At 39.3% G+C, this 18363-nt stretch overlaps 1 protein-coding gene across 3 annotated transcripts in view; it reads right to left on the reverse strand.

The window, feature by feature from the left end:
• The window catches only part of LOC117302225 (NAD kinase-like), a 34573-nt gene extending 17291 nt beyond the window's left edge, over positions 1-17282 (reverse strand). Inside the window, exons 1-2 of one of the 3 annotated variants that reach the window (XM_033786058.1) lie at positions 10653-11252; positions 4091-4230 (exon numbers count right to left, since the gene is read on the reverse strand). In XM_033786058.1, coding sequence (XP_033641949.1) covers positions 4091-4188 — 98 coding nt within the window. In that variant the 5' untranslated portion in view covers positions 4189-4230; positions 10653-11252. Of the gene's footprint in view, positions 1-4090; positions 4231-10652; positions 11253-16826 lie in introns of those variants that run through there. The other 2 variants (XM_033786057.1, XM_033786059.1) reach the window with 2 other exon arrangements.
• Positions 17283-18363: the final 1081 nt, after the last annotated feature.

Below are 18363 nucleotides of genomic sequence, written 5' to 3' on the forward strand. Positions count from 1 at the left end.
TCCCCCCCCCCATCCCCCATCCCAAGGACAATGAAGTTACATGACATTGTCATTTAAAGTACCTGGTCACTATTGGTGATTGTCAAAAGCCAGTCTTCTCACTTGGTGTACCTCAACATATGCATAAAATAACAAACCTATGAAAATTTGAGCTCAATTGGTCATCAAAGTTGTGAGATTATAATGAATGAAAAAACACCCTTGTCACATGAAGTTGTGGGCGTTTAGACGGTTGATTTTGAGACCTCAAATTCTATATCTGAGGTCTCAAAATCAAATTCGTAAAAAATTACTTCTTTCTCAAAAACTACGTCACTTCAGAGGGAGCTGTTTCTCACAATGTTTTACACCATCAACCTCTCCCCATTCCTCGTAACCAAGTAGATTTTTAAGCTAATAATTATTTTGAGTAATTACCAATAGTGTCCACTTCCTTTAAACAGCAGGTTCTATTTTTTTAATTTTTTATTTTTTTAATGTTTTTTTATTCAGAGGAGACTTTTTCATAGTTGAAAGTGTTTATTCTGCTGGCCTGGAATTTCACCTTCGAAGGTGCATTTCCTTTTAGCAAAGGGCACATAATTGAAACCTAATGTCCCTGAAAACTGGTCAATGGATAGTATTATGTCACTGTTAAGGTTCTATGGGGGTTCTAACAAAATGTATTTCTCACTTTATGGGATCCTCAGGGGTCAAAATTTGAGGGTATTTCCATGATAGTCAGCAGGGCTAAATTAATGATCAAGAATTTTTAGTAGCCCTAGGGTCGATTTCACATAGAGTGATGACTGTCCTAACTTAGGACTAGTCCTAGGAGATATACAAACTGCATGGATAGTCCTAAGTTATGACGAGTAACTGGTCCTAACTCGAGATAAGACTAGTCCTAACTCTTTGTGAAATCCACCCCTGATGAGATTTTGGTAGCCCGAAAAACACATTACGTATTGAGTCACGGCACCAATTGGACACCAAAAGCATTTCACATTAAAATACATCAGCAATTCATTGTTGTTTGTGATGTTGATTTTTACATTATTTTTCCACTATAGCCAGCCAGGCTATCAAACTGGAAAAATCTGGTAGTCCCTGGCTAGTGGTATAATTTCAACCGCTGGATCCTGAAACGTATGGTTCAATGGGTAGCTTGTACATTGCATGCCAGGTTTTATGCCAACACATACTATGTACAAGAGGCCTTGCTGTTACACTGTGTATACATTCAGTCAATACACCTGCAGACGTTGTACTAAAGTAGTTGATTTGTTCACTGTGTGTATTGCTCGTCCAGCACTGTAACTGGGTCCTGCTTTTCCAACAGTTAGGTGACTCATTAACACAATGGTTTCCCATTCTTCTGCATGGTCGTAAAAAAAAACTGTGGTACGTCATCAGTAGTACAGGGTACTTGCCAAAAAAAACCTTGTCTATTCCAGCTGAACTTACTGACCTGTCATATCAGGTGAGGTTTAGCGGTAGTGACCCAAGTGTAAATCTCTTTTGAGTAGTGTTGGTTCTGCTGAGAAGAACCGCTGGTTGACAACTCAACGTTTCGATCAGTATGCTCTGATCAATTCATTATCGAGTTGTCAACCACAGCCCAACTTCATAGAGCTGATTAAATAGCAGTAAATATTGCTTTTTGGGAAAAAAATTGACTAGAGATTAACGTGTCAGCGTTCTACCAACCAAGCTACAATCCCGGCCAAAATGCTTGGGCCACCCTTTCCTAACGTTGTATACAACGATTCCCTGTGCACTTCCCATTCACATTCAAAATATTTGTCCCCCGCCCCCCGCTCAATGTTGACTGTAACTCAGAACACAACTCAGAACACAATCAGCAATTGGAACCAAAATCAGCAATTGGAACCAACATTGAAAGGGGGCAGGGGGGCCCAACGAGATATGGCCGGGATTGTAGCTAGCCTCATGTTGGTGGTGACCCTACTGAAAATTGCTTTTAAAACAGTTTTCTGCTTGGCAGAAATGAGCAGGGCCCAATTTCATAGAGCTAATAAGCACAAAAATTTGTTAAGCATGAAATTTCTTCCTTGAAAAAAAACAGGATTACTAACTAAATTTCCACGTGATTTTCAGGATAAGCTTTTAACAGCCGAATACCAGTAATGTGAAATATGCAACAAATAGAATATTTTTTGGTAATCCTGTTTTTATCAAGGAAGAAATTTCATGCTAAACAAGTTTTTGTGCTTAGCAGCTCTATGTAATTGGGCCCAGTATACCAGTCACACTTGACTGGTTATCCTGTTCTGGTAAGCACAATTTTGTTCTGCTAAGCTACTTTTTGTGCTCAGCTCTATGAAATTGGGCCAATAACATACTGATGGAAGCGTTGAGTTGTCAACCACCAGTTCTTCTAACCAACACTACTCAAAAAGAGATTTACAATTCATAAAGTAGGGGCTAAGTGCTACCGCTAAACATCACCTGATTATTTATTATCCCACCATGCAAAGTTTTGAACCCTACTGACCTGTCATTTTTGTTCTCGTTTATCGTTTATTTCTTTTTGTGGCGACTGTGTTGTGTTAGGTAACTACTAGTACTTGAGCCCTACATGTGGTCACTTATCCTTCAAAAACCATTTTGTTCCGCTCAGTGTCTCGCCCAAAACTGTTACAATACCCATCACAGCTCAATGCACATGCATGCTCAAGACAAGTTTGGTTTATAATCAGGCCTGTATGCTTCGTTTTTTGAAAGGGCAAGGACATTAATTATCCTTTAGTATTTAGCGCACCCTATGAGGAAATTGTAAATTTCTACTGAAGCATTTCAAGAGCACCACGGCAATGACCAGGGGGTATGGATATAATCGCCTTTGTTGCCTCCGTTATATATCAGGCCTTAGTAATTGTCAAAGACCAGCATTTTAAAGGAACACGTTGCCTTGGATCGGTCGAGTTGGTCTATAAAAAGCGTTTGTAACCGTTTTTTTTATAAAATGCATAAGGTTGGAAAAATGATTTCAAAGTAGAATACAATGATCCACACAACTTTGCCTCGAAATTGCGTGGTTTTCCTTTTACTGTGCGAACTAACACGGTCGGCCATTTATGGGAGTCAAAAATTTGACTCCCATAAATGGCCGACGAGGTAAAAGGAAAACCGTGCAATTTCGAGGCATGTTTGTGTGGATCATTGTTTCCTACTTTTACAAATGCTTTTCAAAGACCAACTCGACCGATCCAAGGCAACGTGTTCCTTTAACTTGGTGTATCCAGATTCACAGACTTGCCCAGTCCTTCCAGCTCGACCTCCGCCCATGCTGAAGGCCTGGGCGACTAGTGCTAGTAGTGCAGCTAGTCGACTACTGACCAGCAACATGCATGCCCAGTGACTACACTCATTCGAAAATGTCTTGTTTGGAAGTCTAGTCAACCATCGATACCACAATATTCAACACTCCATTGCCTTATGGTTTTTGATATAGTGTCGATGGTTCCTCTCTGCATTTTACACATGTTAGAATGGAACATGCTATTGGGACCAGTGAAAGAAACCATGCTCATGAGGCTGGTTCCAAATGGTTGCCCACAAAGGGCAACCGATGGCCGACCAGGGGGCAAGGACTCTGGAGGCATTTTATTTTGGATAAAGGGCACCCTGGATCATTTCAAGAGCACCAAGACAATGACCAGGGGGCAAGGAGACAATCGCCTTCATTGCCTCCACGGCCCAATTTCATAAAGCCTGTAAGCACAAAAATTTGCTTAGCATGAAATTTCTACCTTGGTAAAAACCAACCAAATTTCCAAGTGATTTTCAGGATCTAGCAAACAACAGCTGATCTAGCTAACAACAGCTGAATATCAGTATCAAGCAATATGCAAAAAATGAAAATTTGGTTGGTAACCCTGCTTTTACCAAGGAAGAAATTTCATGCAAAGCAAATTGTTGTGCTTACAGGCTTTATGAAATTGGGCCCAGGAAGTATCAAGCCGGTTAATGATTGATGCTCTTGGACTCAAACAGCAGTGAGATAATCCCACCATTTTCTCAAGTCAAGATTTGTCTCGATTGACCCACTTTCCAACTCTCCCATCTATAAGACATTTTGACTTACCTTGTACAAGTAGTGCATACACAATCGGAAAACTCTTCCCCACATCGCTCACAACAGCTATCCATGCAAGACGCCGAACAGCGACTGTTGAACTGCATCGTGGTGACGACTTGCAAAAACACCGGACGGCGTCAAAATGTCTCGCGTTCAAAATCAACCGTCAAAGATTAATAATCTAACTGTACCCTTAAATATGCCACCCGCAGGAATGTTCAATAACCGCGACTGGATGGGGGGGGGGGGCAATGTTCTTGTAGACTTTCACGCTTGAATAACTCGGCCAGGAGTGGTGTATGTTATCCCTAGATTGTTGTCAGATGGAGATTTTTCTTTTTAATAATAAGCCGGAGAGTTGATTGCTGAACGAGCGTCTAATTTACGTTGGGCTCTCCGGGCAGTTCCTTAATGAGTACCGGCTAAAGGTGTTATATGATCAATGGGAAAGGTCATCGGTAATCACACTATAGGGGTGTGAGTTGCACAGGGCAGTAATTGAAGGTTTCTGGCCGTGTAAAAGTACAGCAGACATAGGAAAATGTGCATAATAATATGCCTACTACATCAAACGATCATGTGTCCACAGTTGAGAGAGAAAAAATGCAGCTTATCTCGTGCCCTTGAATCCTTGTGGTTAATCAAAGTTTAAAATACAATGACTAAATATACACGCGAAATTAATCAACACACAGGCATGTCAAAGTGCAATATAATGACATGGACTGCAATTCCAATATTCTTAGTCAGGCATGTCCCAATTGCTGTCTCATGCTAGACTTCCTACAAGTCCTTCAGCAGTTTGCTCTCTTCACCAAAGATTCCTTTTTACTGTGTTATAACACTCTCTGTGAAGCAAGGCTTTCAATCCTTGACAAAGTTTCAATCTTAGGCTTTCATAAGTTAGCTCTCCACCATAGATTCTTTACAACCTTCTATGAAACAAGGCATGATCCTTGACAAAGTTTCAATTACCTAGACAGGGGTTCGAACTGTCTCAACTCAAGTACTAAACTTCTTAGTCTTTCAGCAGTTTAGTTCTTCACCATAGATTCCTTCTTACTGTTTTACAACACTCTCCTATGGAACAATCGCCTATTGACGTCAGGAATACCAACTGCCTCGAATGCTAAACTTCTTACAAGTTTTTCAGCAGTTTGCTCTCTTCACCATAGATTCTTTGCAGTTTGTTTACTATCTCTATAGAACAACCCCTGTGAGAATCCTTTAATACTGACTGCCTCGCATACTAGACTTCTTACTAGTCTTTCAGCAGTTTGCTCTCTTCACCATAGTTTCTTTATTCGACTGCCTCAAATGCTAGACTTCTTACTAGTCTTTCAGCAGTTTGTTCTCTTCACCAATCTTCTTGATTTAATAATCTCTATGATGCTGTACCTGAATCCTTGACAAGGTTATAATCACATAGAGCATTATTGTAAGCCCCATGAACACGATGAGCAAAGCGTCTTGAATGACTTCCAGAATGTCCGCGCCCAGACAGGTCAACGGCAACAAAGTCAACATTTGTTTCCTTGTTTACTAAAAGTCAACATTTGTTTACTTGTTAACACGACATTTGTTTACTTGTTTACACAATCTTATTCCTAGTGCCGATAAGTGACCAGCAACGAGATCATAGTGAGCGCGATCGTGACCGACATCGCTACGATGAGGAAAGCATCTTCAACCATTTGGAACAAATCCGTTCCGGTGTTCGGCGACGCACTGAGTAGTAACGCTGACATGTAAAGAAGGGATGACGTATTTCGCATTCATAAGGCGAGACTAAAACATGGTGATTAGAAAAGACGGATGAAGTGTGACCATCAAATCAATTTTGTAGATTGCTCGAAGCTCACGTAAAGACACAAGAAGGCAAAACTTGTTCCAGCGCTGCCTCAATCACGACAACACTGAAGTAATCATACACTGTAGTCATAAGAATTATGCCAGACTTGGACGTGTGATTATTATACGCCCTAATAATCACATTCACACCTGTTCTTCTGAAATTGTACGCAAGATGTGCTCTTCCAATAATCATCTATAATGCACATATTTCAATATCGTAGAAGGTGGCAGGAATTTGAAGAGTTGTTTTTAGTGACGCAGTGCAGCTGTGATTATTGCACATGTGTATGTTTTCGGTTGAAACAAGGGCAAAGTGTATGTGACACATCTGTTAATGCTTGAGGATTTCAACATCTATTAAACCCACTCTAGCAGGTGATGGCGACATCACATTCACACTATCAATGTCATAAAATACTGTAGTACAATTTTACAAAATGTCCTGTCCACTCCCTTTACAACATTTGACCAGTGCTTCCTATGCTGACAATCCCATTCAATGGATCACTGTCAAAATTCCTACAATATAAGAGTTAGTGTCAAAACAAACGCTCAATGCAGTTGGTTGCATGGAGTACAGGTGTTCACTATACTAAACCATGACCAATATGAGTGTGTTCACTGAACCATGACCGAACCTCGGGTCAATGTCAGAGCATGGAAGTAGGTCAGAGCCACTGTGTCATTCCGTAAGCGTAGATTCCTCAGCAAATGTAGAAAACCACTGTTCATACAAAAACATTCACTCCAATTTTGATTATGTTCATTCTGATGCATACAGCATAACCGTCGTACTCCTTGCTCTATGGTACAGTATTGCAGTCTCTTCCATTCATATTCTTCGAGCAAGTGAGATCATTTCTCCTGTTTTTTGGTACAGTTTATAGTCTATCCTTTCACAATTTTACCGATCAGCCTTCACATCAGCAGCTGCGCCTCTCTAGATCTGTCCACTCATCTTTCAGCAACAATTCTGAACAATTGGCTAGACTCAAAGACGAGGCCAAGACTGAATTTTATCCACGAAGGAGAGATATATGTACACGTGTAGTTTAAACAACAACATAAAATACAGTACATGGTATGTACTGCAGCTATGCAGAAAGGATGTCCTTCTGTGCAGTGCATTGCCACACACACAGTACAGGTTTACAAAGCCAGTACAAAGCAATCAACTCCCTGGCATGTGTGTAGATTGTTCTAGCCATGTAGTCCAGAATCACTTTATAAATGGCAACTACTGTATCAGCTGAAATGGTCTGCTCACTTCTTATAAAAGCCGGCTTGTTAATCTCAAGGTAACTAGTAACCAGTCTACTCTTATCTCGCTGATTATATTCCAATCGTCTTAATCACCAATACAAATATTGTCCTAAATATTGACCTTTGAACTTTCTTTCATTCTCATGACAATCAGGGTTATTTATAATGTGCTGGACAATGAGGGTTATTTATTTTTAAGTCTGGAATGCAATTAAGTGTCTTAAACTGTGGTCTCACAAAATCAGCTGATGGATATAAATATAAACGTCAGCTGTTCCATTTGAGTGCAGGGGTGTGTTGGAGTATGTATTCTTGTTTTGTGCTGCTAAAAAAAGTATGGGATGACTAAAACAGTGGTCTCAGCAGGTTGATAAATATATGCATATTCATCACCTGTTTCTTTTGAGTGCAGGGACAGTATGGAATGTTCTTGTTGGTCTGCTCTATCCATGGTCTGCTAAGCAAAAGTATTAAAGACACTGGCTAGACACCTTTGGTAATTGTCAAAGACCAGTCTTCTCACTTGATGCATATACATGTAATAACAAACCTGTGAAAATTTGAACTCAATTGGTCGTCAAAGTTGCGAGAGAAGAATGAAAGAAAAAACACCCTTGTCACACAAAGTTGTGTGATTTCAGATGCTTGATTTCTGGACCTCAAAATCTAATTCTGAGGTCTCGAAATCAATTCAAATATTTGAGTGAGAAAATACTTTTTTTCTCAAAAAATACGTTACTTCAGAGCATGGAGCAATAGACTCCATGTTCAGAGGGAGACAATTCTCACAATGTTTTATAATCAACAGCTCTCCATTGCTCAATACCAAGTAAGCTTTTTGCTAACAATTGTTTTGAGTAATTACAGTACCACTATTGTCCAGTGGCTGCAACAAAAGTTTTGCTTGGATGGGATGACTTAAACTTTGGTCTTACAAATCAGCAGATTGATATAAATATTAATATTCGTCAGCTGTTCCATTTGAGTGCATTCTTGTTGCGTGCTGCTAAAAAAAAGTATTTCAAGCTTGGATTTGGAAATTGAAAACACTAAAATACAGTTTTGTTTGGATCGGATGACTTGAAAATACGTCTTGGAAGGAACAACAATTCATTACTCAGTTCCCAGAGATTTCAAGATGCTAATTAATCTATCTTTGTTCATTGTACTGCAACATAACTCATTGAATCTCATAATGGATAAATGTTCAATACTTTGTTTTTTTGCTTGCACTATACAGATAGTATCTGTTTTTGACAAAATTTCCTATCCAGCTGGAAAGTTTGAGAAGACAAAACTTCAACGATGCTGAATTATCTAAGGCGAAAGGCAAATATGGCACAACTGTTGTACGTTTTATACAAACGCAGGCAGTTTTATTTTCTTTGGATTGTGGAATTGTGTACAGTATACAAAAGTAAAACTTGTAATCCAAAAGTAAAAAATAGCCGAATAAAAGTTCAATTTAAAGATAGAGCAAAACCAGCTGCAGCAGCCAGGCCTGATACTTCACTGAGGCAATGAAGGCGATTGCGATCCAAAACAAGCCCCCTGGTCATTGCCTTGGTGCCCTTGAAATGCTCTTGTAGAAATTTACAACTTCCTCATAGGGTGCCCTTTACCAAGGAAAATGCCTTGGTGCCCTTGCTCTTTTAAAAACGAAGCACACAGGCCTGTCTATGAGCAGCTATCAAATGGTTACAATACTTTAGATTTAAAGCAAAACCAAGGAGAAAATGCCTTGGCGCCCTTGCCCTTTTAAAAACGAAGCACACAGGCCTGAGCAGCTATCAAATGGTTACAATACTTTAGATTTAATGCAAAACCAAGGAGAAAATGCCTTGGTGCCCTTGCCCTTTTAAAAACGAAGCACACAGGCCTGAGCAGCTATCAAATGGTTACAACACTTTAGATTTAATGCAAAACCAAGGAGAAAATGCCTTGGTGCCCTTGCCCTTTTAAAAACGAAGCACACAGGCCTGAGCAGCTATCAAATGGTTACAAATACTTTAGATTTAATGCAAAACCAAGGAGGAATATGCCTTGGTGCCCTTGCCCTTTTAAAAACGAAGCACACAGGCCTGAGCAGCTATCAAATGGTTACAATACTTTAGATTACATGCAAAACCAAGGAGAAAATGCCTTTAAAAAACAAAGCAAAACTAACCCCAGTCCGTCCAACTTACCGATCAGATTTTACTTAGTGCCAGGACAACAACTTCAGAAACCAGCAATTCAATATAAACCAAAACGCCAGATTGGCCTCCCTTCTCAGGCACAATGAAAGGGTATCAGATTTCCCTTCACACTGGTTTTTCTCTCGAGAGAGACTTTCCAAAAGCACTTTGAGAGTTCACTGTCATTTTGCCCTTTAATATTGGTTGTGATGGCTACCATCACAAAGATACATTAATAAATACCTTGGACGGTTTCAAGTCTCTGATTGGTCAAAACCCGGTCACGTGTGGGAGTGTTAACGGTGGTATAAAGACTGGCTTGGGAAAATAGCGAATAAGTGGCCATTAAATCAGCATACATTGTGTAAACCTTGCGCGTTGCACTGTATCGCACGCTTATTTATATCCCTGTAAGTGTCATTGCAACTTCGCACACTTACGCGTACGAGCGCTGAAAATGTATCAATTTTGAGTGCGCGCGTATAAACTGACGCCAAGCTCAGGCGAGCATTTTATTGCACAAGGAACAGCTATCGTCCAATCATTTGCCTCCTTTGACCCCAGTGAAGGCGCTGAACAGATCATTATTTAAAAGAGTCACTGGTCTCAAAGATCAGTAATGTGATTAACGCACGAAAGAGATGGGAACCATCAAAAGCTCAAATATGGCCCCTGAACATGTCTGGAAGTACCGCCAAGAGAAAAGTCACAAAATTTTGACAGTTTTAGCCGTTTAATTCGCTAAAAAAGGTATTTATTAACCTTAGTTGGTGGCTGGCGCCGTTAACGGACCTCGCATCCGGCTCGGTCCGTTAACAGCGCCAGCCACCAACCCGGTCATTACCACTTTTAATCAAGTTTAATTTACACCAATGTCTTTTAAATTTCTATAAAGGAACATTACAGAATTGGTTTTGCTAGAAAAAAAGTTGCTGGCAGTGTAAGCACTTTATGTAATCCACCATAGATAAACTGACAAACCTGTAGAAGTTTGAGATTGATTGGCCATCTGGGTCACGAATGAATAGTGAAAACCCGATAACAAATTTTGCATTGCATCGACGCCAAAAATTAATAAAACGCTCACTGAGTGATAAACTCCAAACAAGAAATTATATTATTTAATTTAACAGAAATATTTCAAGGGATGTTTTCTACTAATATCGTAAATCTGTGATCTTCACGATTTTTGTTTCTTACCAATTCTGTAACGTTCCTTTAACTGTAAGTGTAAGATTCCTTGAGGTTTAATAAAAGTGTCATGACACACTTACCTTCTCCTACGTAAGCCGCATGTCTTACTACGGGCTATGCTATGAGAGCATGTGGCCTCCATGACAAATCCCACCTTGGTTATCTGAGACTCCTCCTGCACTCAAACTACATGACCGTTACAAGAAGTTACAAGAAGAACGACTGTACACAAATTGTACATTATGAATGTAACACATGGAATGGACTATACAGAGCTCGGCAGTCCTCAGTATGCTCTGTTACTTATTACCTAATTAACTTATTAACAAATTCTCTAATGCAAAACTATACTGTACTCCGATACTCTATACACAGAGATTATACACTGTGCTCGTACATGTGGAAGGCCAACCAGCAGAAATGTCACAGTTCCGGGTATATCATAATGCAGGGACTGTCCCTGCCACAATAACTCATCAAAGGTACAGTGTAGGTGTGCTGTCATCAATGAGTGGTCAACAATGCTGCTCTGCTTGGGCTCATCCTGTGTTCAATGTCCAGTACAATGACATCAGTGGCTATTTCTCCCCCCTACATTTCATCACAGGTACATTACAATGAACAGTAATCCGTCCTAGACCCATGCATAGACCCCTGCATAGACCCCTGCATAGACCCCATGCACACACACACAGTAATGGTACACAGTGGTGTAGGCCTATACACAGCACCTCACTGATGAAAGCATACTAATTTAGCACCAGCTGGCTGTTCGGGACTTTGACATTAAAGCAGGCCAGAGAAGACTAAGTGAACACTGTCATCTCCAGCCATGCATCCTTCAATTTTTATGTTGTGTATGGATTCCTGACCATGGAGGGAATATAGATTTTGATATTGCTGAATCTAATATGTTACATAACCCCAGTGCAGTGAGCTGTCTATTTATTTACTCTGGTAATCAGACAAGCGAACTTAAGCCCAGTTCATACTTCCTGCGAACTCGAATGCAAAGCGAATTTTGAACGCCAGCAAAGGTTGTTTTCACAGCGAATCTATCGCAGGAGCTGAACACAGCTTGACTGTTGCGAATTATTCATTGCGATTTTGTGACGTCAAAGTTCCTAACATGCTCGTATTCACAGGAAGTGTGAACCGGGCTTTACTCACACACAAAAAATTAATGGAGAAGACAAAAAAGAATGATGTGGGAAGAAAACCCCAGATAATTTTTCCAGGGAAAACCAACGAAATCAGGGACGGACTGGAAACCCAATTCACAAATCGAATATTGTGATTGAAAATTTTCCAGCACAAAATTTGAGATTTCCTATTAATAATTTAGTATCTTGCCCTGCCAGGAACGACCAGTGAATGGAAAAGTTTGTGATGTTTTCATTTAAAGGCAGTGTACACTATTGGTAATCGAAGTTGCGAGATAATAATGAAAGAAAAAAACACCCTTGTCACACAAAGTTGTGTGCGTTTAGATGGTTGATTTCGAGACCTCAAATTCTAAATCTGAGGTCTCGAAATCAAATTCGTGGAAAATTACTTCTTTCTCGACAACTATGGCACTTCAGAGGGAGCCGTTTCTCACAATGTTTTATACCATCAACCTCTCCCCATTACTCGTCACCAAGTAAGGTTTGATGCTAATAATTATTTTGAGTAGTTATACCAATAGTGTCCACTGACTTTAACTAACTACTTTTTAAAAAAACAAGGCCTGGATCCTTGTACATTGAACACAATGGAAATTCACCAGGCCTGGGTTAATAACAGGACTTTATTACCAATAGAGAATTATTGAAGCAGAAAGAAAACTACATCCTGGTAATTTCAGTCTAGTAATACTGGTGTATAGAAAAGTCTGTGTAATGGTGTCAGCCTATAAAGGGGTGTATAAGGGGCCTTTTATATGTGAACCCCACATAGACCTCAGACTTAAGCCGGGTTCATACTTCCTGCAATGCCGATGGTTCAGTTTCACCTTGCATGTAAAAGTAAATTTTTGTAAATGAATATAATAAATTGTAAGTGAAAAATGCCCATCAGTGCATTTTAAACATTTTATACTGGATCTATTCTAAATGCGTCCTCAAATTTGTTTATTGTTTATTTGGGGGGAGGTGTAAGTAGAAAGTTACAAATTTTCAGCCAAGCAAAAGTTTCAATCATGTAATTTATTACACTGTTTTTCACAATGGAATTTAAACCCCATAACAAGTTTTCATTCCAGAGCCTATAACTGTAGCACAAAACAATGTTACTTTGGATCAGAATAAAATTACCAGCCGTAATGCCATGTCACGCACACTACCATTTTTACAGACTTCCTGTTAAGTTCTGCTTTATAGCAGAAATTTGTTTTAAAAGTAGGCCTAATATTTTCTGCATAAAGCAGCTCTATGAAATTGGGTCCAGCTACTTAAATGCCTTTAAAACCACATACTATTCCACACAAATCGTCTGTGACTAGTACATGAACATTTGTAGCTCAATTTGCTTAGTAGATAACTGTTACTTTGCACTATTTTCTGAGCACTTCTATGACCTCCTGTGCCCAATTTCATGGACCTGCGAGCCACGGGCACAGCAACTATCAGAATAAGGTTACCAGCCAAACTAGCATGTCTTGTGTATATTTTGTGACTGAAATCCTGCTCATTTCTGCTAAGCAGAAAATTATTAAGCAATTTTGTCCAGCTATTATGAAATTGGTCCCTGTTTTGATTCTTAAAGGCAGTGGACACTATTGGTAACTACTCAAAATAATTATTAGCATAAAACCTGACTGGGTAATGAGTTATGGGGAGCTTTTGATAGTATACAAAACATTGTGAGAAACGGCTCCCTCTGAAGTAACATAGTTTTCGAGAAAGAAGTAACTATACACGAATTTGATTTCGAGACCTCAGATTTTGAATTTTAGGTCTTGAAGTCAAGCATCTGAAAGCACACAACTTCGTGTGACAAGGGTGTTTTTTCTTTCATTATAATCTGGCAACTTCGATGACTGATTGAGCTCAAATTTTCACAGGTTTGTTAATTTATGCATATCTTCAGGTACACCAAGTGAGAAGACTGGTCTTTGACAATTACCAATAGTGTCCAGAGTCTTTAACGTCAACTTCACCTTGAGGCTAAGGAGGCCACTAGGGACCATGCCGACACCAGACTGCTCTAAGTTACAGTCTGTTAATCAATACATCCTTTTAATGTCAGTGTCTATTCCAATTTTTAATAATCAGTCACTAGTTGCTAGACCCGGGGGGGGGGGGGGGGGGGGCCTTGCTTTTGATATTGGTTTGTAGATGTTATGGTACATTGTAATTTCCTGCTTCCTGACTGCAGGAATGCTTATCAGGCAGCAGTATTGATACTAAGAAAGACACAAATAAATTGTTTATTTTCATTTATTTATTTAGTTATTTATTTAGTTTTTTTTTTTTTTTCTTTCTTTTTTCTTTTTTGGGGGGGGGTCATAAAGATATTGCACAACTTTCTTAAAGCAGTACATTCTGTAGCTACTTTTTAGAGAGTGTTTTCAAAATGAAACATTATTGATCAAACACCTGAGTGGGTAAGTGCTTTGCATGAGATGTTTTTTTTCAGCCAGTTTATGAATGCCTACATGATTTAGGCTCAACAAAGTGGAATATTGCAGCTGATCAGTATACAAAGGGTGGATTGCTTTCATTCAAGTAGTTTAGAGATCTGTATTGTCACCTATGGTGGCAAATGAAATGCAGTATTATGCATGTTTTTTTTTTCAGAAACAACACCAGCCTGCAATATGTGTACATGAATACATAGGGAATTCATTGCGAGGCACAAACTACACAGTCAACCCTCCCACAGTTTGACCAGTCATTATTTCATGGTTTTGCTGTGACATACTTCACCAGCATACAATGTTTACACAGGGCACAGACAAACAGAACTCTATATGCTCACAAAAATGGAGGAAGGAAACTAGTCACCCATGACAGTTCTGTTTTCCTCTGAAGTTGTTTCTCCTGTATAGTACAGTGATGGGCAGAAAAACGTGTGGAAATCATATTTGTTATGCTTCTTTGTTGACCTAATTTTCGGACACGACCTCCCACTACCAACTTGTAGTCAAGTAGTGCAACAAGAAAGGTAGACACAAGCAATCCACAAACAATGACAATTTCAGGCACTCTACTCTCTGAACCCCTGCTGCAGAGAAAATGTTGTACATTTAAAAAGTTAAAAAAAAGGCTTATCTCCCATAAGAGGTTTTTAATGAGGAATTACACTGATAATAAAAGTTAAGGGGAAGTACCATTTTTTCAGGATAAACCAATTGTGAGTTCACCTTTGTTGGTGACAAATTGATCAATCAATGTGTTCAAAACTTTGAAAGCCTTCGAGAAAGACTCTGCAAGGGTCGAATATAAGGTCGAAACATCAGGCCATTAACTATTTTATTTTTCATTCATACCATGTAGTCCTTTTAGTTTGTAAGCAGTTTGCACAGCTAATTCTATTTTCTAAATTTGATAGCTTCTGACAATCTTTATTTGTTTTTTTTAAACTATTTTCGTTATGGGGGGGTGGCACTGTTATACTCGTCGGTGTAAGGGTGAAAAAATAATAATAATCAAACAGATCTGTTTTAGCTTCAGACAAAGTAATGTGACCACACCACCTGAATTTTTTTGCCTAATCCACTTTTGGGGCCAGCAGCCGATTTCAAGAAACGCTAGGATTAATCCTTTCTTGAGTTAGGACAAGAAACTCGTCCTACATGGAACTTAGAATGGGTTCAATGTGTCCTAACGTCTATGATTACAGAACTTCACTCGTCCTTAGTCCTAGGATTAATCCAATGTTAGGAAGATTTGGGTGAGATCGACGGCAGGCCCTTTAGTGTGCAGTATGTTAGTCTTCCCATACAAACGCATAGCTGGCCTTGTATCAATTGTCCACCAGAGCTACATAAAGGGTCAGACAAAAAGAAAGTATTGTGCGTGGACAATAGCAGAGTACTCAACAAGAGACACTTCATGCAAATTATTGGTAAACAATTCGAGGCCCTGAATTTACACAAACACTTGTTGGATTTCACTCTGGCTCTGGACTGTATGGTATGGAGTTTAAAAGGGTTTGAGGTATAATCTTATGATAATGTTTCTGTAGCGTACTGACAAGATGTGGAAACATTTTCAGCATTTGATAAAGAAAATACTGGTATGGTCAGCAAAAGCTATGAATTTGATCAGTGAGAATTATTTCAAGATCCATGTCTGGGATCAAAAAGCCAAGTCAGAGAGCTCAAATTTTATACTGGCCAGACTGGAAGGCGGCCAAAGGACAATAATTCTGGACATTGCAGTTACATCATGGAGTTTCAAAGGGTTCATTCAAGATTTATCCTGGTGTTTATCTTTCTAAAAAGTTTTGAAAACATTTTTAGCATTTTATGAAGATGCAACAATTATGCAAAGAGAACTATTTCAAGATCCATGCCTTTAATCGGGAAGCCATAGGTGTTTTTAGAGCTGGAATTTTATACTTGCCAAACTGCAGGCCCAATGCCAGTGATCCTAGATTTGGGCCGGTAAACTTGAGCAGAGAAAGGACAAGCTCGGAGGTTTTGTGTTTTTCAATTGAATGAAGATACCTCGCTGTGAAACTATATTATTCAATTATCTAAAACAAATGTTGTGGGTTTCTGTTGAAGGCCTATCCGGTTTCTTAATTCATAAAAACCTTTTTTTTTTTTTTTTTAAGTTTATTATAAACTGCTTATTCTTTCAAATAATGCAGTTTATGTTAAACTTGTAAGAAAGTTCTTCCTCAAATAGATTCTGGTCAAGATCCGTTGCGGCGATCTTCTAAGAAAGTTCTATTCGACAATTCAAGTTCTACCCCCCCCCCCCCCCCCCCCCCTCCATTTTTTTATAAAGATTTTAAAACATGTCTGTCGATGAAATTATTAGTTTGGTACGTGGTGGTGTAGTAAATAAATGTCAGTAATAATATTAATTTTTTTTTTTTTTTTTTTTTATATAAACAAGTACGGGTATTTAAAAAGTGATTTAACTACTGAAAGACACAAAAATTAATGAACCATCAATGTGGCTACAACCAACAGAACATGGAGGTAGAATTCTACCAGTGGAATTCTACCATGAATATGTATTATGGTTACAACAATTTACAAATACGAAGTATGACAAACAAGTAGAATTTTCTACTATAAAAACATTTAATTCACTTACGACATTGGTGGCCGTCGTCGTCCACCTGGCGATGCATAATCACTTTTCCTCCGGAATTCATTGAGTGCAGTAGGCGGTCCATCGTGTATTTCTTTGGTACTCTCCTCTCCATCGTGGTCATGAGAAATACTCCGGCCTTGCTTCCTAAACGGCGGTCTCGTCTGCTGCCCGGGCTGCGACGCGGTAGACGGCGGAGGACCCATGTTGTCATCACGGTCCGGGTCGACTGAACCGTTATCCTCATCGCCTGACATACAGCGGGAAAATTCACCCTTCTTGACGCGATTAACTTCACCCATGCTTTGCAGCAAACTAATCACCTCTCCAGAAATGCCTATGTGAAACTATATTTACAGCCTCGATTTTGTAGCGGAAAATGCGTAAAGGAAATCGAAGCCTTATCTCGCTCTTTTCAAGGGCAAAAGGTGGAACAGAGTATGTTTTCCTAGAAATTTCCCACCAACAACAACACGATGCGGACTTCACCGGATCCTTCATTTACCCATTCGCAAAATGGTTACAAAAAAGTTTACTTTTGACTGGTGCGCACTGCGCGAGTTTATAGTGTTATGTAATGAGGAGATACCAGTGATGTGTTGACCACCTGTTCATTTTAACTGATTGGGAATCCAACCGCTGTGCGAACTTTTCGTCGTGATGACAGTAACTAGGAAGGGCGCCCTCAAAAAATAATTATTGTTTTTCCTCCTACGAGGCCTAGTACTATACTACCCGGGTTAAAAATTAATACCAATGTCCCTTTAGAAATAGTTTCGCAGCTCACTGTGTTTTGTAGAACTTAGTTTTAACGGAACATTACAGAATTGGCAAGAAATAAATCATATACATAAAACATTAAGTTATATTGATGATGAAAGTTGTAGAAAACATCCCGTGAAATATCAGTCTGAGGTCGGTCATAATTTGACGAAAAGTAAATAAAACTGGTTAGGATCGGAGTTTATCGCTCAATGAGCGTTTTATTCATTTTTTAAATCGATGTCATGCAAACAATAAAATGTGTAATCGGTTTTTAGGTTTGTCAGTTTATGTATAATGGTGAATTACATGAAGTAGCGCTTAGGTCACTAACACTGCAAAAACCAATTCTGTAACTAAAATCCCTAAGTACATGGCATGGCTCCCCTACCCGCCCAAGAAACATTTTCTGCTAATTCGTGATTTCACAAAGTGTCGATTCGGACGGTTACCTAGCTGCCGCATTGTGCCAAACCTTACTGATACACAACTTGTTAATGGCGAATTCCGCCCTGCTAGAAACAACTTAAAAGCTATTACTTCTTTACATGCAGACTTTGTCTTCGAAATCCCATCCAGCAACGCAGTGATGTATATAATGTACAACCCATACACATTTCCCAATGTATTTCGGTGAATAGATTTGTTGATGATGAAAGAGGGGCGCCGGGAAAGCTGTTTATTTGATTTGCTGCAGAAAACGTGTGTCGTCACATTGAACTTGTATGCGGATCTTTTTTTTGCAATTGCAACACAATTAACACTTGCAATAGCAATG

Source organism: Asterias rubens, chromosome 18, assembly GCF_902459465.1.
Source record: "Asterias rubens chromosome 18, eAstRub1.3, whole genome shotgun sequence".
NCBI classification, from domain to species: Eukaryota; Metazoa; Echinodermata; class Asteroidea; order Forcipulatida; family Asteriidae; genus Asterias; species Asterias rubens.